This window comes from Callorhinus ursinus, unplaced genomic scaffold (assembly GCF_003265705.2).
Source record: "Callorhinus ursinus isolate GAN/ISIS: 27379988/994484 unplaced genomic scaffold, GSC_fseal_2.0 scaffold27, whole genome shotgun sequence".
NCBI lineage: Eukaryota > Metazoa > Chordata > Mammalia > Carnivora > Otariidae > Callorhinus > Callorhinus ursinus.
Window position 1 is genome coordinate 11,736,023 of NW_027397089.1, and position 26,516 is coordinate 11,762,538.

A 26,516-nucleotide genomic window follows, 5' to 3' on the forward strand; every position below is an offset into this window, starting at 1 on the left:
ACCCTGAGATCATGACCTGAGCTGAAATCAAGAGTCAGATGCTTAACTGACTGAGCCACCCAGGTGCCCCGAGCATGTGACTGTTGATCTCAGGGTTGTGAGTTCAAGCCCCACATGGGGTGTAGAAATTACTTTAAAATAAATAAACTTCAAAAAAATAAATAAAATGGCTGTACAGTTTGTACTTCCACCAGCAACTCCTAATTTTTATGAACTGAATTGTGTCCTCCCCACCCGAATTTATCTGTTGAAGCCCTAACCCCCAATGTGACTATATTTGGAGATATAGCCTTTAAAGATATAATAAAGGCTAAATGAATTCATGAGGGTAAGGACCTAATCCAATAGGACTAGTGTCCTTACAAGAAGAGAAGAGACACCAGAAGTCCACACACCCAAAGGAAAGGTCTAGTGAGGACACAGTGATATGGCGGTGATATGGTGGCCATCTACAAGTCAGGAAGAGAGGCTTCACCAGAAACCAGCTCTGTCAGCACCTTGATTTTTGACCTCCAGCCCCCAGAACAGTGAAAAAAAATCTTCTGTTGCTTATGCCTCCAAGACATATTCTGTGATAGCAGCCAGAGCAGACTAATCCAGGTATATAGTGGTATTTCATTGTGGTTTTAGTTTTCATTTCCTTAGTGATTAATAATCTTAAACCTCTGTTTGTGTATTTATATGACATCTCTAGCTCTTGTGATGTATCTGTATATAATTATGAATATTAGTGCATCAAAACCAATTTTTGCTCTACAAATTTCTTAATTTGTTAGGATAGTTGTTTTTACCATGATGCTGTGATTCATCAGCATTTGTATTTGCATAAATCTTTGTAAAACTTAGGTTTCTTTTTCTGTTCTAGATATAAGGTTTGGTTTTTTTTTTTAAAGATTTTATTTATTTATTTGACAGAGAGAGACAGCAAGAGAAAGAACACAAGCAGGGGGAGTGGGAGAGGGAGAAGCAGGCTTCCCGCTGAGCAAGGAGCCGGATGTGGGGCTCGATCTCAAGACCCTGGGATCATGACCTGAGCTGAAGGCAGTTGCTTAACGACTGAGCCACCCAGGTGCCCCCCAAATTAGGTTTCAATGCTGAAATTTTTAAATGAAATTTACAATAGCCTTCACAATGTTAGATGTTCACATGTTTCACCTTAGACAGAATGACCTTCCAAAAACTTTATATTGATTACGTGAGTTAGATGAAAAAAAAAAACTATTATTGAAATGAATGGATTTTCTGTTTGAAGCATCTAATAACACTGACATAAAAGCAGGCATCATTTTAACTGTAAAATCTTATACTGCTAATGGAGCCAACACACTAACAGCTATTGCTCCACTTTTCATAAGTGCATAAGAAAGCATTCAATAAAAAATGAGTAAATTAATTGAAACAGTCATTTGATCTAATGCATCACATAGTGGTAGGTAAGTGGGCTTTCTACACCTGCTCATGTTAAATTTTTGTCTTTCAGCATAGTCTTTTTACTTTTTTATTTTTATTTCTTTAAAGATTTTACTTATTTGACAGAGAGACACAGTGAGAGAGGGAACACAAGCAGGGAGAAGCAGGCTGCCCCCTGAGCAGGGAGCCTGATGTGGGGCTCGATCCCAGGACCCTGGGATCGTGACCTGAGCCGAAGGCAGATGCTTAACGACTGAGCCACCCAGGTGCCCCGGGCATAGTCTTTTTAAAAAAAGTGCTCCCTTTTGAAGTAGATGCCAACGCTTTTTCAACTGATTCGTCTTTTGGATTTTTAGTAGTTGGTACAATCACTGTGGCCCCCATAGTGGATGTAAATAGTGGCAAACACATTGCGCAAGTTACACTTCCATCATCGATGGAAATACAGTACTTAATTTTTCATTAAACATGCATGTTATGGTTGAATTATGTTGTGTTCTTCTCCAAAATTCATGTATGTTAAAGTCCTAGACTCCAGTACGACAGAATGTGTTCTTATTTGGGTGTAGGGTTTTGCAGATTTTTTAATTTTTATTTTTTTTAAAGATCTTATTTATTTGACAGAGAGAGAGAGCGAGAGAGGGAACACAAGCAGGGGGGAGTGGGAGAGGGAGAAGCAGGCTTCCCGCTGAGCAGGGAGCCCAACACGGGGCTCAATCCCAGGACCCTGGGGTCATGACCTGAGCCAAAAGCAGATGCTTAACAACTGAGCTACCCAGGCACCCCGGGTTTTGCAGATTTAATTAGTTAAGATGAGGTATACTGGAGTAGGGTGGGCCCCTAATCCAATATGACTGGTGTCCTTATCAAAAGGCTAAATCTGGATACAGGCACATACACAAGGAGAATATCATGTGAAGATAAAGAAAGAGATTGGGGTGATGCCAAAAGATGCTAGCAAATGACCAAAAGCTAGGGGACAGGCATGGAATAGATTCTCCTAAACAGCCCTCAGAAAAAACCTGCCCTCCCAATACTTCTTTTCAGACTTCCAGCCTCCAGAACTGTGAGAAAACAAATTTCTGTTGTTCAAGCCACCCAGTTTGTGGTACTTGTTATATGGAAGCCCTAGAAAACTAGTATCTGGGTCCATGTGTTGTAAGTAACCACATAATAGGAAGTTCTCTTAATTTACTATCCTGTAGAAGAAAATGCCAATTTAAAGAGGAATAAAAATGTGATACTTGAAGCTTACATATGTATTGTTAATAGATCAATAGTCTCGGGGCGCCTGGGTGGCTCAGTCAGTAGGGCATCTGACTCTTGATTTCGGCTTGGGTTGTGATCTCAGGATTGTGAGATCTGGCCCCATGTGAGGCTCATCGCTCAGCGCTGGGTCTACTTGAGATTCTCTCCCTTTCCCTCTGCCCCTCCCTGCTCATGCTTTCTCTCTCTCTCTCAGTCCTTAAGCGTCTCCCTTCGGCTAGGGAGGTAGGCCACTAAATTCTGGGGTTCATTTTTATGCAGCAATAGATAATTAAAGCATCATCATAAGGATTTTGGCTTTTACTCTGAGTGAAATGGTTCTATGAACTGAATTGTGTCTCCTCCCTGCCCCTTCCATTCAGATGTTGAACCCCCCATGTGATTGTATTGAAGATAGAGCCTTTATAGAAGTAAGGTTAAATGAGGTCATAAGGGTAGGGCTCTGATCCAATAGTATTAGCGTCCTAATAAGAAAAACCACCCAGAGAGTTTCTTCACATTTTCTCTGATATGTGAGGACATAACGAGAAGACAGTCTTCAAGCCAGGAGGGGAGCTTTCACCAGAACCCAACCAGGCTGGCACCCTGATCTTGGATTTCTGGTCTCTAGAACTGTGAAAAAACAAAGTTCTGTTGGTTGAGCCACCCCGTTTATGGTATTTTGTTATGGTGGCCCAGGCTGAGTGATACATATAGGAAGATAATAGTTTTTGGGCCAAGAAGTAGCATCATCTGACCTTTCAAAAAAATTATTCTGGCTGCTACATTGAAAAAAACAAAGAGAAAACCTAGAGGTAGCTGAGGGAAGAAACAAGAAGACCAGTTAGAAAGGTGGTGGAATGATCTAGATAAGATATAATAGTGGCTTGGACCACTTAGGTAGTAGCTATGCAGATGATGAGAAATGATAAGAATCTGATTTATGAATCTACAAACAAGGTTGCTGACAAATTGAATGTGAGGTACAAAAGAGACAGTCAAGGATGGCTCAAAGTTTTTTTGCCTGAGCAAGTAGACAGGTGAGATCATTTAATGAGATGGGGAAGAATGCGAACAGCAATTTGGGGAGGACTGACTAGTGAGATCAGGAAATCTGTTTGAGAATATTAGGTTTGAAATACCTGTTATGATTCTGCACCCAATATTGATGTATGGGTTTTTTCCCCACAATTCTCCAACACCAGCTGGGTATCATATAATTTAATTCATTTCTGACACTATCTACCTGATAGTAGTGTCAGATCCCACGGGATAGGGCCTCAGTCCTACACGACTGCCCTCCCCCCACTTCAGATGGCAGGGCAAATCCAGGTAGTCACTAATGTTTCTGACCAAATGACTATGGGTTGGAGACTCCAACATACCCCCCCTCCTTTGGTTTGATTAACTTGCCAGAGTGACTCAGATACCTTAGAGAACATTTTACTTGCTAGATTACCAGTTTATTATGAAAGGTTAATTCAGGAGCAGCCAGATGGAAGAGATGCACAGGGCAAGTATGTAGGAAAGGACATGGAGCTTCTGTGTCCTCTCCAGGAGTGCCACTGTCCCCAAATCTCCATGTGTTCACAAACTTGGTGGCTCTCTGACCCTAGCCTTTTGAGTTTTTATGAAGACTCCAATTCTGTAGGCATGATTGATCAAGTCACTGACAATAAATTCAACTTCCTGCCTCCCTTCCCCAGAGGTCAGGGGGGTAGGACTGAAAATTCCAACTGTCCAATCACCAGGTTGGTTCCCCTTGCAGGCAGCCCCCATTCTTGGTGCTTTCCAAAAGTCTCCTCTTTAACATAATCTTAGAGGTGGTTGAAAGAGGTTGGTTTTGAATATCAAGATACATTTGTCACTCTTTTTTTTAAAGATTGATTGATTTATTTAAGAGAATGAGAGAGAGAGAGAGAGAGTATATGAGAGGGGGTAGGGTCAGAGGGAGAGGCTGACTCCCCGCTGATGCAGGACTCGATCCCGGAACTCCAGGATCATGACCTGAGCCGAAGGCAGTTGCTTAACCAACTGAGCCACCCAGGCGCCCTACATTTATCACTCTTATTACTCGGGAAATTCCAAGGGTTTTAGGTGCTGTATGCCAGAAATGAGATGAAGACCAAATACATATTTCTTATAAATTATAATATTATACCTATACACATCCATTCAACAAGAGAAATATTCAGTCTGGAGACATAAATTTAGGAGTTGTGAGAATACCTAATTTAAAGCCACAAAGATATCTAGGAACTGAGAGTAAACTGAGAAGGGGAAATACAAAGATTAAGTCCTGGGACCCTTGAATGTTCAGAGCAACTACTCAAATTATGGTTTGTGGCTCCACGGGGTTCTTTGAGATCTTTACATGGGGGCCTGGAGGTCAGAACTATTTTTGTAATAATTCACAAACAGTATCTGCCTTTAAAAAAAACTGTATTAACAATTGCTTTGGAAATACAAAAACAATGGTGGGTAAACCTGCTGCCACTTTAGCACAAATCAAGACAGTATCATTGAACTCTATTAGAAACCACTGTACTTTTCATCACTGCTCTTGTAGTTAAAATAAAGGTGTCAGTTTCATTGAAAAATGTTCTTGAGGACAGAGTAAACATTACTCATTAAATCTCAACCCTTCAGTACATATTTATTTAGCATTCTGTCTATCAACATGGAAAGTCCTTTTATAGCCAAAGAACTAGGCTTGTCTTAAAGAAAGACACTTGTGCCACTGTTTGAATTGCAAGTTGAACTAACTGATATTTTTCATGGAACACAATTTTTACTTGAAAAAAAAATGACTAACAGAAAAAAATATGCTTTTTCAGGCTTGGGTTTTTAACAGACATTTTCTTGAAAATGAACCAAGTGACCTTGCTACTTCAAGGAAAACAACTGATGGCATTCATTACCGGTGATAAAATTTGAACTTTCAGGCAAAATTTAGAATTTTGGAAGACTTATAGATGCCCCTGTGAGCTTGACAGATTCCCAATACTTGTTTAATGAGATGGATGGTGATAATAGCAAATCTAATTTTTTTGATATCATATAATGAGATGTGCAGACATTGGGAAGATCTGCATAATTCAGGGAAACAATATTTTCTTTTTTTTTACTCTACACCCAGTGTGGGGCTCAAATTCATGACCCTGAGATCAAGAGTAGCATGCTCTTGGGGCACTTGGGTGGCTCAGTCGGTTAAGCCTCCAACTCTTGGTTTTGGCTCAGGTCATGATCTCAGGGTCCTGAGATGGAGCCCTGTATAGGGGCTTCATGCTCAGTGGGGAGTATGCTTGAGATTCTCTCCCTCAGCCTCTGTCCCTCACCCCCCTCGGGCTCTTTCTCTCTCAGATAAATATTAAAAAAGAAATACTCCTTCCTTTTCCAAATACATATCTGTGTGAGGTCAGATGTTCTTCATATGCTTCAACCAAAACAACCTGTTACAATAGATTAGCTGTTAAACTGGACTAGGTAGTGGGCAAATTTTTTTCCATAAAAGTCCGTATACTAAAAAAGTCCATATTTTAGGATTTGCAGGCTATATGATCTTTGTCACAAATATGCAACTCTTCCATTGTAGTGAAAAAGCTGCCATAAACATACAGAAGTGAATGCGTATGGCTGTGTTCCAGTAAATCCAGTAAAATAGGCAGTGGGCTGAATTTGGCCTGTAGGCTATAGTTTGTGGATCGCTAGACCTCCAAGAGGGACATTAAAGAGATTTTTAAAAATGTAAAATAATGTCAGTCTTATCACAGATTTGTTTTGGAAAAGACAGTTTTCTTTTTCACAAAAATGATATTTATATTAACATGTAATTGATTTATAATTATTATTTTTAAATGAATCAATAGATAGTTATTATAAAAGCCTCAATTTTAATTTCTTTTTTTTAAAGATTTTATTTATTTATTTCAGAGAGAGAGAGAATGAGAGATAGAAAGCACGAGAGGGAAGAGGGTCAGAGGGAGAAGCAGACTCCCCACTGAGCAGGAAGCCCGATGTGGGACTCGATCCCGGGACTCCAGGATCATGACCTAAGCCGAAGGCAGTCGCTTAACCAACTGAGCCACCCAGGCGCCCCTCAATTTTAATTTCCAGTGGAGTAAATATTAATAGATACAAGCCACATAACCAAAAGCTTTTTGATGTTCTCCATAATTTTTAAGATAGTGTAAAGGGGTTCCTGGGACTAAAAAGTTTGAGTAGTAGTAGTAGTTTAAAAGTTGGAGGTTTAGGGGCACCTGGGTGGCTCAGTGGGTTGAGCGTCTAACTTTGGCTCAGGTCATGATCCCGGGGTCCTGGGATCGAGCCCTGCATCGGGCTCCCTGCTCAGCAGGAAGCCTGCTTCTCCCTCTGCCTCTGCCCCTCTGCCCACTTGTGTGTTCTCTCTCTCTCTCTCTCTCTCTCTCTCTCTCAAATAAATAAATAAATCTTAAAAAAAAAATCTTTGTAAAAAAGTTGGAGGTTTAAAGTTTAAAAGTTGGGGACATGAGAAGGAACCAGCGAGACAGCTCACGACAACGTAGGAAAACTGGAAATGTGAATTCCTGGAAGCCAAGTCAAGAAATTCTTTCAAGGAAGATGGTGTGAGGTTAACTATGTCCATTGAGAATAACCTTGTCAAAATGCTAATGAAGAAACCAACAGACAGGGAAGTGTTAAGCTTCAAGGGAGAGAAGGACTAATCATTTTTTGAAGGACACTGGAGAAGAGGAAGGTGATGGTATCAGAGCACTGGTTGAAGACTTTGTTTTAATGAGTGAAAAGTCCCACTTCTATTGAAACAAGAGGTAGTAAATAAAGGATGAGGGCAACTGCAGACACATTTGTAGGTGCGGAAGCAGGAAACTGAGGGAGTGCCAATCTGATGGCTTCTATTTTCGCTTAGGAGTAGGAGGTTGACGCATCTGTTGAGATGAGGGGGTGAAATGTTTGGAGGCGTAGAGGATGAACAAAGTGAAAGGCTGGAGAAAAGAGAGCTAAGGAAATTAGAAGGGAGTCCAGGTAATGTTGAGTTTCCAGGTGGGATTTAGGATCATGAATATATCATTCAATGCACCAATCTGTATAATTGTTGGTTTTTCTCTAGCAAGTATTTAACAGTCCAAGCGTTAGTACAGATTTACAGGCAACAGACCTGCTGGACAGGGGTAGGTAAGTATTTTTCTGTAAAGAGACAGATAGTACATATTTTAGGATTTGTGGGCCAGATGGTCTCTATCACAGCTATTCAACTCAGCCTCTGTAGTGTGAAATCAGCCATAGACAATATGTAAACGAATGAGCATGACTATATATTCAAATAAAACTATTTATGGACACTAGAATTTGAATTTAATACAACTTTCATGTGTCATAAAATATCCTTATTTTGAATTTTTTAACCAGTTAAAAATGTAAAAATAATTATTAGCTTGTGAGCCATACAAAAATAGACAGTGGGTAGATTTGATCTGCAGTGCCCACAGTTTGTGAACCTTTGCATGCACTAGACTGTGGCAGATTATTTTTTTTTTAAGATTTTATTTATTTGTCAGAGAGAGCGAGCTAGCACAAGCAGAGGGAGTGGCAAGCAGAGGGAGAAAGCACAGGCTTTCTGCTGAGCAAGGAGCCCCATACAGGACTTGATCTCAGAACTCTGGGATCATGACTTGAGCCGAAGGCAGTCACTCAACCTACTGAGCTACTCAGGCGTCCCTAGACTGTGGCAGATTAGAAAAAGTTGCACCCGGGCGCCTGGGTGGCTCAGATGGTTAAGCGTCTGCCTTCGGCTCAGGTCATGATCCCAGGGTCCTGGGATCGAGTGCCGCATCGGGCTCCCTGCTCCTTGGGAGCCTGCTTCTCCCTCTGCTTCTCTCTCTCTCTCTCTCCCTTTGTCTCTCATGAATAAAAAATAAAATCTTTAAAAAAAAAGAAAAGAAAAGAAAAGAAAAAGTTGCACCCTCAGGGAAGAACTACCCCAGGACTTTGAATACAGCTTGGGTTGGTTTCCACTTGTTCCCTTTGTAGGGTGCTCTTGTGTAATGTATAACATGCATCTATTTATTTTATTTTTGTTTTTATTTTAAGTAGGTTCCAAACCCCACACTGGGCTTAAACTCATGACCCTGAGATTAAGAGTTGCATGCTCTACTGACTGAGCCAGCCAGGCACCCCAACATGCATCTGTTTATATGATGGTCCTTGCAGAGTTAGTCTATCAGGTGATATGACAAAAGGAAATAGAGCATGGGAATTGAAGATATGGATACAAAATGTCTGAAGTGATGCACCACTGCAATATAAACAGGATAGAAATAAAAGTTAAAGTAGAAAGCAGCTGATAAGACACCCATGTCAGAGGGTCAAGGGCAACTAAGTCTTGATGAGCTCAAGGAACTGATGGTTAACAGAAGTGACTAAGGGAAGAATTGGAAGGAAGATCAAAGTTCTAGAGTGGTATGTTTGCATGTAAGATTTTAGAGTGAAAGAGCTCCAGGTTAATAACAGGATATGGATGGTTCACCCAGGGGTCAAAGTCTTTGATGAGAAAGAGGTAATGACCAAGTTGTCAGTAAGTGACACTACCAACAAAGGTTAGAGATTGATGTCATGAATCATAAAGGAACAGAAAGAGTACAAATGTAATGATCTGAAAATGGTTCAAGGACAAAGCGAAGATCCATCAGTTGCTCTAACACATGCCTGACACTCCTTGGTCATCTCCCTTCTAAAAACTAGCTCCCCATCTTTTGCTCCTGTGCTCCAAGGAGTTAGGTCCTTCGAGATCCTTTTCTTTCCTCCCATAGAACTGGTCTGGCAGGAAGACAATAGTGTAGTGTATGTAGTCATGCCACATTTCTGCTTAAAATTCTTTTTTTTTTTTTTAAAGACTTTATTTATTTATTAGAGAGAGAGAGAGCGAGCACAAGCACGGGGAGCAGCAGGCAGAGGGAGAGGCAGACTCCCCGCTGAGCGGGGAGCCTGATGCGGGGCTTGATCCCGGGACCCTGAGATCATGACCTGAGCTGAAGGTAGATGCTTAACCGACTGAGCCACCCAGGCATCCCTCTGCTTAAAGTTCTTGAGTGAATCCCTCTCAGGTTAATTCAACAAGAACTGCTGGTCCCTGCTTACTATTTTAGCCTCTTTTGTAGATTTCCTCCTCCTTTACTCATCATCACCGTGACTAACATTGTGCAAGAGCATAGAATGAACACACTGGTTTTAGAGCTTTACATGTATTATCTCATCCTATATGATGAAGTGGGGTAAATACTATTATTTTATTTATATACTATATTATAGCCAATTTCCCCATTTTCCACTGTCTGGAAGACTCTTCAGTCCCCTTCTCTAGTTACTTCCTGTGGCAGGCTAAATAATGCCCCCTTGTCCCACAGAGACATCCACATCCTAATCCCGAGAACCTCTTACCTTACATGGTAAAAGAGAATTTGCAGATATGATTAGGTTAAGAATTTAAGAATTTTGAAATGGGGTGATTATCCTGGATTATTTGAGTGGGTCCAATGTAATCACAAAGGCCCTCACAAAGAGGGAGGCAGGAGGATCAGAGTGAGAGAGAAGATGAGATATGGAAGTCGAGCAAAGTGATGCCGTTGCTGAAAGGGGGCCATCAGCCAAGGAATGTATGTGGTCTACAGAAGTAGGAAAGGGTAAGGAACAGATTCTTCTCTAGAGCATCCAGAAGGAACACAGCCCTGGAACACCTTGATTTTGGACTTCCAATGTCCAGTGACCAGAACTGCAGGAAAATAAATTTGTGCTGTTTTTTTAAATTGATATATAATTGGCATATAACATTATATTAGTTTCAGGTATAAAACACAATTATTTGATATTTGTACATATTGTGAAATTACCACCATGATAAGTTTAATTAACATCCATCACCACACGGTTACATTTTTTTTTCTTGTGATGAGAACTTTTAAGACCTACTCTCTTAACAACTTTCATTAAGTATAGTCACCATGCTGTACAAATACATGTTGTTGTAAGCCACTAAGTTTGTGGTAGTTTGTTACAGCAGCAATAGGAAACACTTCTCAGGGAAGCCTTTTCTGATCCCCCCCCACCCCGCCCCAACCAAACTGGATTAGCCACTCCTCCTCAATGTTTGCTCAACTCCCTGTCCTTGCCTCTCCCATAGCATTTGCCTTGCTGCATTGCATTTCCTTGTTAGGAGCCCATCTCTACCTCTAGGCTGTATGTTCCTCCAACAGGGATCATGTTATATTGTTCCTCCCTATCCCCAGAGCCTAACTTAAAGATACACACCTGCGGCTCAATAGATATTTGTTGGATGATTGAATGAATGAATATGACTTCTCAGTCAAAGAGGGCTAAGGTTATGTATTTATATTAAAATCATATGTAGTGGCTATTTAGTTTAAAATGCAACTGAATTTGTCTTCCTAGCAAGAAAAATAAAAATAAAAAAGGCACAGATTGGACTTTCCTGAATGCCCCATGAACATAAAAGGAAGAAATGGTTACCTCAACAACAATGAGAAATCTGCTTTCCTTAGAGAAACGAAGTAACAAAGCCACAGAGTGAAATAATTAAGAAATTTTGAGGTTTAGCAGGGGCTTCTAAGTTTTTTACACAGTGAGACATATGCCTAGACATGACATACGTGCCCACTACCAGAAGTTTTTATTCATGACAATAGTGAATTAAATGTGGCTGTGCTGGGCTTGTTACTACCATAGCATATGACTCCATCATGAGTCAGGGCCACATGACATTTTATTTATTCTTATCTTCCTTTTGTTGTAAATCTTTGTTACACCCCAGTTTCACAATGTAATTTTAGTATGCTGATTCTCAAAGGCAGAGGTCGTTAGAGAATTTGGAGGGGTCATTACAAAGTCACCTGAGTTTCTCTCCCATCCTCTACCTTACCACCTGTTCAGAAGTCTGGCATGGTGGCTGGGTTCTCTGCTCAGGATACTACAAGGCTGAAACCAGAGTCAGCTGAACTGAGCTTTTGTCTGGACGCTCTGGGGAAAAATTCACTTCTAAGCTCATTGGTGTAGTTCGCAGAATTCAGTTCCTCGTGATTGTAGGATTGAAGTTCCATTTACTTGCCGGCTGTCAGTCAGGACCTGCTCTGAGCAACTAAAGGCTACTGTTAGGTCTTTTCCCCTGTGGCCACCATTGTTACTTCACAACATGGTATGTTTGCTTTCTTCCAGGCCAGCCAGAGCACAGTCCTCAAACTTCATCTCCTGCAACCAGGCAGAGAGAAAACTCCCTACTTTTTAAAGAGTTCATATAGTTAGGTCAGGCCCACCCAGATAATGTCCAGGTAAGAGCTGGTAAGAGCTCAATGAATGATGAGCTAAAACTCCAGAAGAGCAAAGGCTCTTCTTCAGCTGAAGTAGCAGTTTCTAGATTTTACAGAGTGGGTAAATTGGCCATACATATTTTGAAATTTGTGCATTGTTTAGAAGATTAGAAATCCAAAGCTTTTGCTAAGTTTTCTGTTATTCAGAGTACCAGATGTCTTAAGCAACAACTGTGTGTTTTGTAACCACTTAATAGAGAATGACTTAAAAAAAAAAAGCCCTGTTATATGTAACTGATGAATTATTGAACTCTACATCTAAAACTAGTCATGTACTATATGTTGGCTAATTGAATTTAAATTAAAAAAAAAGGGGGGGCCCTGGGTGGCTCAGTCAGTTGAGTGTCTGCTCTACGTTTAGGTTGTGATCTCAGAGTTCTGGGATTGAGCCCTGCATCAGGCTCCCTGCTCAGCGGGGAGTCTGCTTCTCTCTCTGCCCAACCCCACCCCCCGACTTATGCTTTCTCAAATAAATAAAAAATAAAATCTTTAAAAAAATAAATTCTAAAAAAAAGAAACAAGATGTTAGTTGATAACTAAATAAGTAAAAATAAAAGCCCCCAAGGAGCAAGGTACTTATTTTCTCCTAGACCCCATTTCTGTAATTCCAGTTACCATCACCATGTGACAAGGAAGGCCCATCAGTGTTTTCTCTGTGGATAGGTTACACCTGGCAAGGTAAGATGAGAGCTGAAATGAGCCTGTGATTTAGTCAATTATGATGTTGACTATAAAAAAATATTTTAAGGGATGCAAGGCTGGCTCAGTTGGAGCATGCAGCTCTTAATCTCAGGGTTTTAAGTTTGAGCCCCATGTTGGGTGTAGAGATTACTTAAAAAAAATTTTTTTTAAGTATTTTAAAATAACTATTGTATTTACATTTTAGCTTGTTACATAATGAAACATCAAAATAATATATCCTATGATCAACTTCATTAATTTATTTATTCTTTTGACCCCAAGCAAAAAATTTCCAGGCAACTTTCCAATGCCACGCATCAGCTATTTTTTCCTTACATCCTAGTTGTTAAATCTTCATGTGTCGCTACTCCAAGCCTGTAATAATTGAGGAACTTGACTTCGGTATCCTCATTCTGCTAATCCTGGCTTATTTTTCACAAAATTACTAATCTTCAGGGAATATTGCAAACCATCATTTCTATTTCTGAGTCAGAAAAACAGAAAGTGGGGAAAGTTGTGGATGACAAGGACTCTTGGAACATTAGACAATCTGTCTTTTATCTGGAAAGAGATGGATTTGATATACTGTCATTATAAGTTCAAGGTGCCCCAAAGCTAGGATTATTTAATTTGAAATACGTAACTTTTAAAAACTAAGACAAAGTAAAAGGAAAAAGGTATAAAGGATGTTTTTGTCTTTGTATCTTACTCTATGTCATGAAAATTTTTGTATTTATGCAGCACCTCAATTAAAGGAAGCCCACCTTTCAAGGCCCTAAATATAAAAAAACAAAACATTTTAGTTTGATGTCATTTTAGGCATCAAGGTCACTTTGCACGGAAAGAAGTGACTAGGTTATGACAATGGGTCCTGACCACAGATGTACTTTTCAAACTTTAGAAACAGTGAAGGCAATACATTTCACCAGCAGATAGCTTTTGCCCTATTGGAATGCTGCTTGAGGTCACTGCGTTAGAGCCAATCCATCTTGCCATAGGATCTATCCTGCTACGCAGAAGAGACCTGACAGCCAGAGCCAAAATGACAGATTTTTTTTTTAAGATTTTTATTTATTTATTCATGAGAGACAGAGAGACAGAGAGAGAGAGAGAGAGAGAGAGAGAGAGAGAGAGGCAGAGGGAGAAGCAGGCTCCCAAGAAGCAGGGAGCCTGATGCGGGACCCGATCCCAGGACTCTGGGATCATGACCTGAGCCGAAGGCAGACGCTTAACCATCTGAGCCACCCAGGCACCCCAAAATGACAGATTTTTAAGGCCCACATTCCAGTGTAGTCAACCTATATGCAATTACATAAGTGGGTCCAGCAAAACCTACAGAACTGATATAGGCAGGCCAGGTCTGAGAACGCAAAAGGGGGGTCCCATAGGACAAGCCAAGAGAGTCCTTCCTTGGCTTCACACAGGATAGAAATCAAATTCAAGCCAGGAGGAAGTGAAAGCAGAGTTTACTGAGTTGTGTAAGTGATTGAGTATAGCAGATGGAGTGTCTGGGAGACTTGGAAAGGAAAGGAGAGTGAGTCTCTTTATTGCTTGGGGCTAGGGGTTTATACTGGAAAGGGGTCCAGGGTACCTGTTTCTTCAGGAATCCAGGGCAGGGTCTGATCAAAGGTGAGTGACAGGTGAACAATAGGTGTTATTTCAAAAATCACTGAAGGTAGGGGGTATTGATATCAGCGTCAGCTGAGGTTTGTTCAAAGCTAATGTCCTGGAACACGTTTAGGATCCAGTTCTTAGATGTCATCAGGTATTTGGGGGCCTATGATGAAATTCAAAGAATGATTAACTTTCTTGCTTCCCCACTGGAGTGGGAACATAGCTTCTTTGACTTATTCAGATGCAAGGTGAAATATAGAACATGAGGAAATGGGGCCTGGCAGAAAAACAGCAGAGATGGAGCCTTTCTAAAAAGGAAGTCCCTTTAGTTTCCCCTCTCAGAACTATCCAACCAACCCACAGAACAGTGAGCATAATGAATTCTTGTGAAGTCACCAAGTTTTAGGGTGGTCAAAACAGATTAGAATAGTTGAGGAAGACTTCATGGAACTCAACATGAACAAAACTTTTTTCTTGACTTTCAGACTTCATTTTTTCTAATAATGATGCTACTACTTCTTTTACTCTGTTTTGAAACAGATGCACTTTTTTTCTTCCTGTCTTTCTCTCCCTGATATATAGTGTCTAATTCTTATCAATTTTTCCTTAATGATTTCCTTCTCAATTATCTTTTCTATTACCGCTGTCACCATGTAAGTACAGCAATGATTTTTTTTGCTTTCGGTCTTCAGCAGTTCAGTTTATCTTGAATCCTCATGTAACTGTCATTGTACCAAAATATTGTTCCAATTATGCTTCTTTCCACCAAAAAAATTCTTCAATCGCTTCCTTTGCCTACACAAGAATGTTCTTGATCATCAGCTTTATCTATCGAATCACTCCCTTCCCAATTCTGATTGCTATGTATATTTCCAGGCATAGCCTAGTTTTCAAATTATCATTTTTCTCCAAAAAAAAATCCCAACTCCAGCCAAACTAGCTTACTCATAGTTTCCAGACTATGCCATAAACATTTTTTAATATTTTTGCTGTTGATTTTTTTTTCTAAATGAATTCCCATGTATCTAGAAATGTCCCATTCAAATTCTACCTTCTATGTGAGGCTTCTTCCTTAATTATTCCCAAATTATTTTTACAAACTCCTTTAATATTTTATTGTCCAAATCATTCAGTTAATACCCACGACTATATAGTCATTTATTATAGTTACATTTATCATGTATACATGTTTTATCTACACACCTAAATTGTAACCTTCTGGAGATCAAAGTCTGCATTTTATGCTTTATATAAAGTGTTGTCAGTAAATATTAATTGATGTTGAAAGAAGCAGTAAGATTTGAGTACGGGGGGAGAGAAGGCCCATTCTAGAGGGATAGGAGCAACAAGTGAGAATATGTGTGGTTTATTCCAGAGATGGGAAAGATAGTATCAAATAAAGGGTCAATTTAATTACCCAGCAACAACAACAACAACAATTCAGCACTCAGCTATCATTCTTCACCTTGCTTACTTTTTTTCCAAGGCACAATGATGCTCATTTATGCCTCAGGACTTTTACACTGTTGTGGAAAATATGATCACAGAAATAGAATTTTAAAAATACTTTGTTGTTTGCAAAAACTGTGTTACAGGAAGGAAAGAGGGGGAGTGTTCACTAACCGGAGGCAAATTACCACCATTCGCCAGTGCCAGGATCTTTTTTACACCTAAGTTGTCCTCCCCATCCCCCAGTTGCCAAGTGGTTAGCAGGGGAGGAAATGCCTCAAAACACCCAGCGGGGTGGGGGAAGTGTGAGCCGTGTAGTCAAAAGGAGAGTAATGCAGATGGCATTGGCCAGTGGAAGAGTCATGAAAAATAAAGCTAGTACCATTGGTAGGGGCCAGGTTACATGTTCTAGCAGAGTCTTATAGTCTCGATTTTAAATTTTGGTTTTTAACTAAATAGCAGTAAACAGGCACTGAAGAGTAGGATGAATTGGGGGATGTTTGAACAAACCTCCCTTAGCTGGGGGAGGTGATGGGTCAGTTTCTTTATTTAAGTGGGAAGCGCGACACAGATTATCTACCTGGTGGTCAAGACACAAGGGGGAGTAGCAGTGGGTAAGGTCCCAGGGTATACAGCCAGATTTAAATTTGGAATATTGATTCAAGTCCCAACATCTTTATTTATTTACTTTTTTAAGTCCCAACATCTTTAGTATTAAAAGATATGTAATTGACTTACCTTATTCCAATATGGTTTCCACGGTATTGCTAAAATTTCAACTTCACTTCATTTGAATTGCAGTAGCTGTCTGCAAGTATAGCACAAGTAATGTGTGAAACTACTCCCTCCTGTGGGAAGCAACACAACTTATAGCTGGTTTAAAAATCCCTTACCCAGCTATCTAGAACAGACTGAATAGGGTTCATATCACAGTAAGCTATACAGGGTACTAGCCATAAACTCAGCTCACTTTTGTTCTTGCCATCAATTGTAGTAATTAGTAACCTCTCCACTTGTCAGCATTCTTCTGTTGAATAACACTTGTCCACACTGGGAGCTGAATCTTGCTCATGACAATTTAGTAAATATATAGCTCTAGGTTTGCTTTCCAAGGTACAGTGGATATATTACTGGACTCTCCTCTAACAATATGAGAAGATTTGAAGTTAACAAAGGGGTTAGGAAATTATATATCAGTGTAATTAATCCAATTACTGTGTTAGTGCCCTCTGTGAAGATAATGGCTTATAGGATCATAAAAACTCTATTAGTGCCACCTAATTGGCAAAGGAAAAATGATCCATATAAGAGGAAATACAGTGTTAACTTTTAAGGGTCAGGCATATAACATGGATCCTATGAACTGAGGTGAATTAGGACCTATTTCAGTTTGTAGATACTGAAATGGAACAATTCATTTGAACAACAATTCAGCTGAAAGGGAATGATCTAGTGCTAGGTGATAGATTAATACAAGGGGGAGAAGGCATAGTTTGACTTTAAAAAACCTAAGAAGGCAAAAATAAATAAAAAACCCACTTCTGATGTCCTGCTCTTGAATTTCTGAACATTTTTACTTTTTTTTTTTTAAAGATTTATTTATTTATTTATTTATTTGACAGAGAGGGACACAGCGAGAGAGGGAACACAAGCAGGGGGAGTGGGGGCGGGAGAAGCAGGCTTCCCGCTGAGCGGGGAGCCTGATGCTGCGGGGCTCGATCCCAGAACCCTGGGATCATTTTTACTTTCTTATATAGAAAAGGGTCTGACAAGAATAAGGGATCTTTAGCAAGCAGTTTCCCTAAACAGAGTGATACGAGTATTTGTTATTTAAAAAGATCACTTGCACTACTTTATAGTGAATGGATTAGATGAAAGCAAGAGTGAAAGTGGGGATTGCAGTTTTCCAGGTGAGAAATAATAGTGGAAAGTAGATGGATTTGAGAAATCTTTAGGAGTTATAAACAATAAGACTGTGATTAATTGGGTGTCAAGGGTAAGGAAGACGAAGAGTCAAAGATAATTGTCAGTTGTGGCTAGAGTTTTCCACAAAGGCCTTGAGTAGATATAAGTGGGAAGCCTCGAGGCTTTGCAGTACAGGCAGATAAGAAGAGCTCGTCCTGGGTGATGGCACAGTAAGAAAGTCAAGGCCTATAACCTTTCCATTCCACCTAGGTGACATGGCTCACTGAATGCATTGATGAGTACTGATACAAAGCAGTGTGTTCTACTTCAGGATTCTTCCAATCTAGAGAATGTTTTACTTAATGAGGCCATTGTGTCTCCTATACATGAGACACACCTTTATGAGATACGAGGGAACCAATGGGAAGGGGAGCTGACTTAGCTATTTAACTCATTTTTACCCTTTACTCAGCTGATTTGCTGCTTTAGAAGTAAATCAAAGTAAAAGTACCTGAGAGTTCAAGTTGCCATTTGTATCCACCCTCAAATCAGTGATTTTCTGGGTCCAGCAATTGACTAGGTAGCTGGTGTTCTGCAATTTGAGACGGGTAATGTAGTAGAGGAGGACCAGGCTTTTTATTTTGTTGTTGTTGTTGTAATTGCTGTTGTTGTCATTCTGGGAGAGATAAAGAAAACGAGTTCAGTTTTGGACGTTGGGTTTAAGGTCACTCGATACTCCACATGGAAATAGGAAACTGGCATTTTGAATACATGGGTCCAGATACCAGAAGAAAGTTGTGGGCTAAAGATAAAAACGTCAGAATCCTCAGCTAAATAGATAGAAACTGAAATTACATGCATGAATGAGATCAACTAAGGAGAGACTATAGTTAGAAGAGAAGAGGGTCAAGAACTGAAACCCCGAGGAAAATCCATATTTGTTAAGGACAGTGAGGAAGCTGAGAAGGGAAAAATATATATGGTGCAACAGGGTAAGAGAAGCGCGGTATCTGAATACGAAGTAGAAAACCATTTCAAAGGGAACACAGTCAACGGTGTCAAACGCTACTGGGAATCCTGTAAAATGAAAACTGTCCACTGGATTTGGCAGTCAAACGTTATTGATGGCCTTGGAGAAAGTTGTGGAGAAAGTTGTTTTGGTAGAGAGGCTGTAGCTAAAGTTAGAAATAGTTTTGCTTTTGTTTTTAATTTAGAGAGAGAGCGGGTATGCATGTGAGCAGGGGGAGGGCAGAGGGGGAGAGAGAGAGAGAAAGAGAGAGAGAGAGAGAATCTCAAGCAGACTCCACGCTGAGCCAAAATGACCTGAGCCAAAATCAAGAGTTGGTGGCTCAACCGACTGAGCCACCCAGGTGCCCCAAGGTCAGAAATAGTTTTAGGAGTGTTTCTGAAGTGAGGAGAGGGCACCAAATATAGATAACCCTTGAGAAGTTTAACCTTGAGGGGTGGACAGGGATTCAAAGGAACATTTTAGGAAGCCAGAAAAGAGAGAGCAAAGCAGTAAATGTATATGTGTTATTAACATTTAATTGTATAAGCATTTGTGGATTACATGAAGGGCACAGGGAGGGAACTGAGAATTGAGAGATGGACAAGAAATAGTCCTTCCCTTCAAGGTGCTCAAAGTTTAATAGGGGAGAGAGAAAGATAAATAATTATGTATATAGACCGTGCAGTAATAGATGCATTAAATTTAGTAGTAGCATAGTGGTGGAAGTGAAGAGTATGTTTATCAGGAAGGAGATAAGGGAAGACATTAAAATTGAGTTATGAATTCTTAAGTGTTTGCTAGGAATACTATGAGAAAAAGAAAAAAACATAGTTTATAGGAAACTACACAAAGTCTTTAAAGAGGAGTTCTTGGAATCAAATTGCCTAGATATAAATCCTGCCTCCAACATTACTAGCTCCGTGACTTTGGGTCATCATCGAGTAAACATTGCAAAGCTTCAACTTCATCACCTATAGAATGAAGGCTGATAATTCCTATTGTACGGGATTTTAGGGAGCTTTAAAAGCTGCGAAGCACTGAATTCAGTAGCTGGTACACAGCAAATACTCAATACATGGTATTATTATGGGATCTAAGATGCAAAAAGAGTGGTGAAGTATGTAGCTACAGAAGCTGATTAGGAACCAGATCATGATAGATTTGTCAGGAAAGTTAACACTGTTCCCTGCATTAATTAAAACAAACTAGTACAATTATTAGAAAACAAACCGAAGTCAGGCTTAATTCTACTAAAAAAAAGTCTTCAGGAAGCATCTTAATTATAATCTCCTGTTAATGAAGCCTAAGGCAACAGGTATGTACAAGTACCTTACAGGATACTAATTAGGAGGCTGAGATTGCTAACCTCTAATTGTGCAATTTGCAAATATATTTTTACATTACAACATCTTATAATACAAAGCATTGTTTTCCATTAAGATTGTTGCAAAACTTCAGTTTTCTCATTTTTTTCTTTTTATGTTTCAGTACTTTTAAATTTTTTTCTTTTCAAATTCTTATTTAAATTCTAGTTAGTTAACATACAGTGCATTATTGGTTTCAGTAGAATTCAGTGATTCATCACTTACTTACAACACCCAGTGCTCATCATAACAAGAGCCCTCCTTCATGCCCATCCCCCATTCAACCCATCCCCCGCCCACCTTCCTCCATCAACCCTGTTTGTTCTGTCTTTAAGAGTCTCTATGGTTTGTTTCCCTCTGTTTTTTCTTTTCCCCCCACCCATCTGTTCATCTGTTTTGTTTCTTAAATTCCACATATGCGTGAAATCATATGGTGTTTGTCTTTGACTGATTTATTTCGCTTAGTATAATATACTCTAGCTTCATCCACATCATTGCAAGATTTCATTCTTTTTGATGACTAATACTCCATTATATATATATACACCATGTCTTCTTTATCCATTCATTAGTCAATGGACATTTGAGCTCTTTCCATAGTTTGGCTACTGTTGATACTCAGCATTTTTTCTTCTTTTTTTTAATGAATTGGTAGTGTGGTAATACTTTGATTTCAGCAAAAAATCTATTTCAGGGGTGCTGGGTGGCTCAGTTGGTTAAGCGTCTGCCTTTGGCTCAGGTCATGATCTCAGGGTCCTGGGATCAAGCCCCGCATTGGTCTCCCTGCTCAACAGGGAGTTTGCTTCTCCCTCTCCCTCTGTGTTCTCTCAAATAAATAAATAAAATCTTAAAAAAAAAAGAAGCTATTTCAACTCTACCACCAAAACAAAATACACCAAAATTAACTGATCAAATAGTGTTGCTCACCATGGTAAGGGCATTTAAAGAGTAGGGGTAGATTCCACAAAAAGCTGCAGTGGGATCTAAGGAAATCTTCATGTGAGCTGTAGCCTTCTAGCCTTTTGTTATTGTTTGAGTGAATGAACTTTTCTCTAGTCTGAAAAGTCAGTGATTTATGTTAGATTTTTATTTTGAGGAAGCCTTTTTCTTTTCTTTGGAAGATTTCAACTTCTCACTTACGTGAACGATATTCCCTCTATAGAAGGAAATTTTGCCCTTTTAAAGAGAATTCTTTAAATACCTATTTGGCATTTTTTAAAAAAATATTTTATTTATTTATTTGACAGAGAGAGACACAGCGAGAGAGGGAACACGAGCAGGGGAAGTGGGAGAGGAGAAGCAGGCTTTCCGCGGAGCAGGGAGCCAGATGTGGGGCTTGATCCCAGGACCCTGGGATCATGACCTGAGCTGAAGGCAGACACTTAACGACTGAGCCACCCAGGCGCCCCAGTATTTTATTTTTTAATATTTAATTTTAAGTAATCTCCACACCCAATATGGGGCTTGAACTCACAACCTCAAGATCAAGAGTCACTTGCTCCATCCACTGATCCATCAGTATTTTTGAGGTTAAAAGGGTATATCAGTTTGGGGCACCCGGGTGGCTCAGTGGGTTAAGGATCCAACTCCGTTTCAGGTCGTCATGATCTCAGGATCCTGAGACCCAGCCCCACAAAGGGCTTCTGGCTCAGTGCAGAATCTGCACTAGGTTCTCTCTCTCTCTCTCTCTCCCTCTGCCCACCCCCACCCCCATGCTCGCTCTCTTTCTCAAATAAATAAATCTTAAAAAAAGGAAAAAGGTGAATCAGTTTAAAAAAAAATCTTCATTTGGGAATTTTCCATTCCTGATGAATCCAGTGGTAAAATCTTTCTACCAGAATTTTTTTTTTAAAGATTTAATTTATTTGAGAGAGACAGAATGAGAGAGAGCGCGCACATGAGAGGGGGAAGGGTCAGAGGGAGAATTAGACTCCAGCTGAGCAGGGAGCCCATCCCGGGACTCCAGGACTCCAGGATCATGACCTGAGCCAAAGCAGTCTCTCAACCAACTGAGCCACCCAGGCGCCCCTCTACCAGAATTGTTAATGGTGACTTTGTTATTTGATATGACATGTACTGTTGATATTTGGTATAGGGTGACTTGTGTCACATCCTATGCGTGTGCCTCAATTTCCCTAATTTTTTCTGATGAGTTGAGCCTATAGATTTTGCCTCGTTTTTGCATGTATATTCACATATATAATTGGGTCAGTTGTTCAAGGTGTTTCATTAAGCTCATCTTCGTTTCTTGCAGTTGACTAGAAATTTCATGAACTCCTGCCAGCAAAGTAGGTCTTAGGGTTGTTGATGCTTAATAAACACACTGAGCCAATCCAGGCGTGCAGGGGAAACTCCTTTAACCAGTGGCTTTGGATTTCAAAGTTTTGTTTTCCCCCAAGACCTAACAGTAACATCTATAACCCAGTATACGTGTATATGACTGAATAAAAAATGTTGCTATAGCATACTTACCTGACTACCCGAGATGTGCCTGAAATTTCCAACTCTCCTGCATATAAAACAAAAACTGCATCCCTTCCAGGTAGAAACCAGCTAAACTGATTCTACAAACCACTAACTGGTGGTTAAAGGCCGACTGAAATCGCTCCTCTAGCAGTCTCCGCCGCTGCTTTCTGTCACACCCCTCGAAAATGCAGCGTTTGTAGCTGGGAAGGTGGCGATCCGCGGAGTCACCGAACCTCTAGAGCCCTACGAGTGATTCGCCCCCGAAGGACGGAGGCAGCTCTCAGAGAGCGGGGAACCAACCTACAGCCCCGGCACGGTGGATGATGCAGGGCTCGACCCATTTCCCTGCCCTCCGGCTTCCTCGAAGTCCGTCCCGCCCCCTCCATCTGCTCTCCGTGAATTTAATTTCTCCCCTGCGAAGTGGGCCGAGCGCCGAACGATCGATGTTTCCTCCACGCCCTGAGAGCCGCCATTTTGGGGGGAGGAAAACACAAGTAGGGGTGGCAGAGCCTCCACGGGATGTTGACTGGCTTTTGCTTCTCTTGGCAGCACTGTGGGACCGGGGTAGAAGAATCCACCCGGGCCACTCCTCCTACTGCCTCTCCGGAATGAGGCCTCAGCGCCCGCGCGGGACGGCCCCCTCATTCATCCGAGAGTGAGTGAAGATTGGCGGCGTGGCGCGCGCTCTCGCGCGCCCTCCGCTGTCAGTTATCCCGCGCGCTCCCGGCGGCGCGCGCAGCTCCCCGCGCGCTCCCGCCCCTCCCCCGCAGGGCTAAGAGCTCGGCGCAGACTCGCTTGTTTGTTTCTGCAGGAGCCCTAGGAGAGGCCGAAGCCGAGAAGATGCCTGGGAAGCTGAAGGTGAAAATCGTGGCCGGGCGCCATTTGCCAGTGATGGACCGAGCTAGTGACCTGACTGATGCCTTCGTGGAGGTTGGTGCAAGGTCCTGCCCCTCAAAACACAGGGAGTGCCAAGCCCTTGAAGGATCCTACTCGCCTCGCCCCCAGCTCTTCAGCCCATTCTCCTTTCGACTGCCGTCCTTTGTGCGGTGCTTGTCCAAGTCCTGCCTTGAGGGCTGACTGCCGAGACTGCAGCCCATGTGATGGGTGCACCGCTCCTGGGCGCCTGTGGCGGAGAGCGCCGCGCGGGGAGGCAGTTACTGCTCTGCATGCGGGGGTGACCCTGATGTCAGGACTCATAATAGGCCACCTGCCAGTCAGGAGGAGATCCCGAGGCGTGTCCGCGTAGCCACCGAAACACACACACACATACACACACACGGACGTTCTTCTGTTAAGGGAGAGGTGGCTTCTGAAGCCAAAGTGATGCAGGTCACGTTAAGAAGGTAGATAACAGTTCGTTACGGGCACTTGGAGACCTACAAGGCGAGGCGATCCACTCTTGAGCATAACATTCTCTGAATCATCAGTGTAAGTTTTAAAACACAACCATAACGCTTTCTGCTCTTGTATGGACTGGTAGGTAGATGAGCTGTTTTAGGGTAATTTAGTGCCTTGAGGTAGGAAGCGAATTAAGTGCCATGGATTTAAATTGCAAAATTGCTTTTTAAGCCAGATGATTAGTTTAAAACTTATGCAAATTAGCCCAGGCCTAGGGCCCGGAAAGTAATAACCCAGAGTCTGAAAGAAGCCAAGTAAAAATTGTAATAAAAATTGACTTGATGAGCCAGAGCATTAGAATAATAATCATTGGGCTAGTAATGCTTGGAGTTGACAGCTATAGGATAATATACAGCCTGATTTTATCTCAATATAAAATATTCTTGATGTTCCCTAAAGGTTCTCTGACTTAATAACTGCAGTTTTTCCCCCCAAACATTGCCATGGTCATTCTTATTCCCAACTTCATTTTCACTTGAGAAACAGATGCTGAGTGTGTTCTTGGGCTAGATGTTAGGTAATGGGGATACACAGATTACCAGGGCATAGTCTTTGCTTTCGGATAGCTCAGAGACTGACCTATATGTTTAATAACTAATAGCTAACATGTGTTGAGTCTCATTATTGCCAGGTCTTTGCTAACTACTTTTTATTTATTTTTATTTATTTATTTTTAAAGATTTTATTTATTTATTAGAATGAGAGAGAGAGAGAGCACGTGAGAGTGGGAAGGGTCAGAGGGAGAGGCAGACTCCCCGCCGAGAAGGGAACCTGATGGGGGACTCGATCCCGGGACTCCAGGATCATGACCTGAGCCGAAGGCAGTCGCTCAACCAACTGAGCCACCCAGGCGTCCTGCTAACTACTTTTTAATTCTTATTCCTCATAACAGTCCTGCTATTATATTACTATACCATATTACGGTTAACTGAGGCCTAGGAACAGTAAATAATTTGCCCAAGGTTTCTTAACCTTGTAAATAGACTTGTGGTCTGTTTTCTTAACCACTGTGCTAACACTGCCTCTCTAGACAAGTTGATGAGTGTTGTAGAATATGGAAACTTCATTCTGTCTCTGAAGGTTTAGGAAGTTTTCCTAGAAAATGACATTTGAGCTGAATCTTGAAGGACATCAGGATTTTACTAGGCAGAGGGAACATCAAAGGCACAGAATGGGATACATGGTATGTTCAGGGAACTATCTTAGTTTGAGACATGTCTGGAGTAAAAGGGAATATGTGGGTAGTGGAGGTTGTGGGGGATGAGGCTGGAAAGGCAGGTTGGTACCAAATCTCATTTTCTGTACTGAATAATTTTTCCTTTATTTTATAAGCAGGGGCAAGCAAAGAGAACTTTTTAAGGAGAAATGAAATATGTTTATTATTAGGTTGTTTATAGGATGACCTTTGTGGTAATGTTATTGATGGACTGGACAGATGAGAGATGAGACAGGGAGATCAGTTAAGAAGGAGGTAAAATTATCCATGCAATATGTGCATTTTGAGAATGTCTGTGGGAACCGATTAGAGGAGAAAGACTTGAGGGATATTTCCCTTGTTTTTTCTTACTTAAAATTTTATTTATTTGAGAGAGAGAGAGATAGCAAGAGAGAGCATGAGCAGGGGCAGGGGAGAGGGAGAAGCAGGCTTCTGGCTGAGTAGGGAGCCCAAAGCGGGGCTCGATCCCAGGACCCTGAGATCATGACCTGAGGCGAAGGCAGATGCTTAACTGATTGAGCCACCCAGGCATCCCTTGAGGGACATTGCTTAGGTAAAATCATCATGCCTTGGTTATAAATGGTTTTGATGGTGAAGGAGGGGTTGGATTCAAGAGTGACTTTTAATTCCTTCTTTCAGCAAGTAGTTATTGAGTGCTATTTGACAGGCCCAGTGCTAGTCTCTGGTGTAGCTGATGCATACCTGATAGTGAACAAAATAGACTTGGTTCCTAGTTCTATGGAGTTTATATTTTGGTGGAAGAGACATTAAAAAATAAAGAAATGATTAAATAGGTAATTATGATGAGTGTTATGGAAGAAAACAATAGAGATTAACAGGGAACATCTACTTTAGGTTGGGAAATCAGGAGACCTCTGAGGAAGTGTCAGTCGAAGACCTGCTGGATGAGGAGGAGCCAGCTGCTCAGGGAGTGTATTAGGAAGGGAAGGAAGACGGGTGTGGCTGGCATGTGGTGTAAGATAAAGTGGGAGAGTTAGTCAAGGAGCCAATCATGCAGGATCTTAGAGGCCATGATTAGGAGTGTGGATTTTACTCTCAATTCTATGGGAAGCGGTTGTTGAGATTAGTTTTTTTTTTTTTTTTCCCTGTCTGGAGCATGGACTGAGCTGAAGCAGGCAACTAATTAGGAGATTCTATAATACTTCAAAAAAGAAAAGGTGGGGGCCAAGATGTTGGTTTGGTAATGGAGAGAAGTGGATAGATTCCAGATATACCTTGAAGATAGACTCTAGAGGATTTGTTGGTTGACTGGAGTAGGGGGCCAGGGAAAGGGAAACTAAAAGATGACTCGTAGCTTTCTGGAATCTTTGGGGTAATTTTCTGAGGCTCCATAGGATTTGTAGAGATTGAGTAGGTGGAGAATC

The 26,516-nt window shown here is 41.1% G+C and overlaps 1 protein-coding gene and 1 long non-coding RNA gene across 9 annotated transcripts in view; one reads left to right on the plus strand and one right to left on the minus strand.

The window, feature by feature from the left end:
* LOC112830093 (uncharacterized) overlaps positions 1-23,641 on the minus strand; it is a 29,802-nt gene extending 6,161 nt beyond the window's left edge. Inside the window, exons 1-3 of one of the 3 annotated variants that reach the window (XR_012373975.1) lie at positions 23,512-23,641; positions 18,190-18,354; positions 16,508-16,581 (exon numbers count right to left, since the gene is read on the minus strand). This is a non-coding gene — a long non-coding RNA (uncharacterized lncRNA). Of the gene's footprint in view, positions 1-16,507; positions 16,582-18,189; positions 18,355-22,523; positions 22,892-23,511 lie in introns of those variants that run through there. The other 2 variants (XR_003209829.2, XR_012373974.1) reach the window with 2 other exon arrangements.
* The window catches only part of C2CD5 (C2 calcium dependent domain containing 5), a 97,031-nt gene continuing 93,499 nt past the window's right edge, over positions 22,985-26,516 (plus strand). For 4 of the 6 annotated variants that reach the window (XM_025879689.2, XM_025879692.2, XM_073877858.1 and 1 more), the window contains exons 1-2: positions 22,986-23,172; positions 23,329-23,447. In XM_025879689.2, the coding sequence (XP_025735474.1) occupies positions 23,358-23,447 (90 nt within the window). In that variant the 5' untranslated portion in view covers positions 22,986-23,172; positions 23,329-23,357. Of the gene's footprint in view, positions 23,173-23,328; positions 23,448-26,516 lie in introns of all 6 variants that reach the window. The other 2 variants (XM_073877859.1, XM_025879694.2) reach the window with 1 other exon arrangement.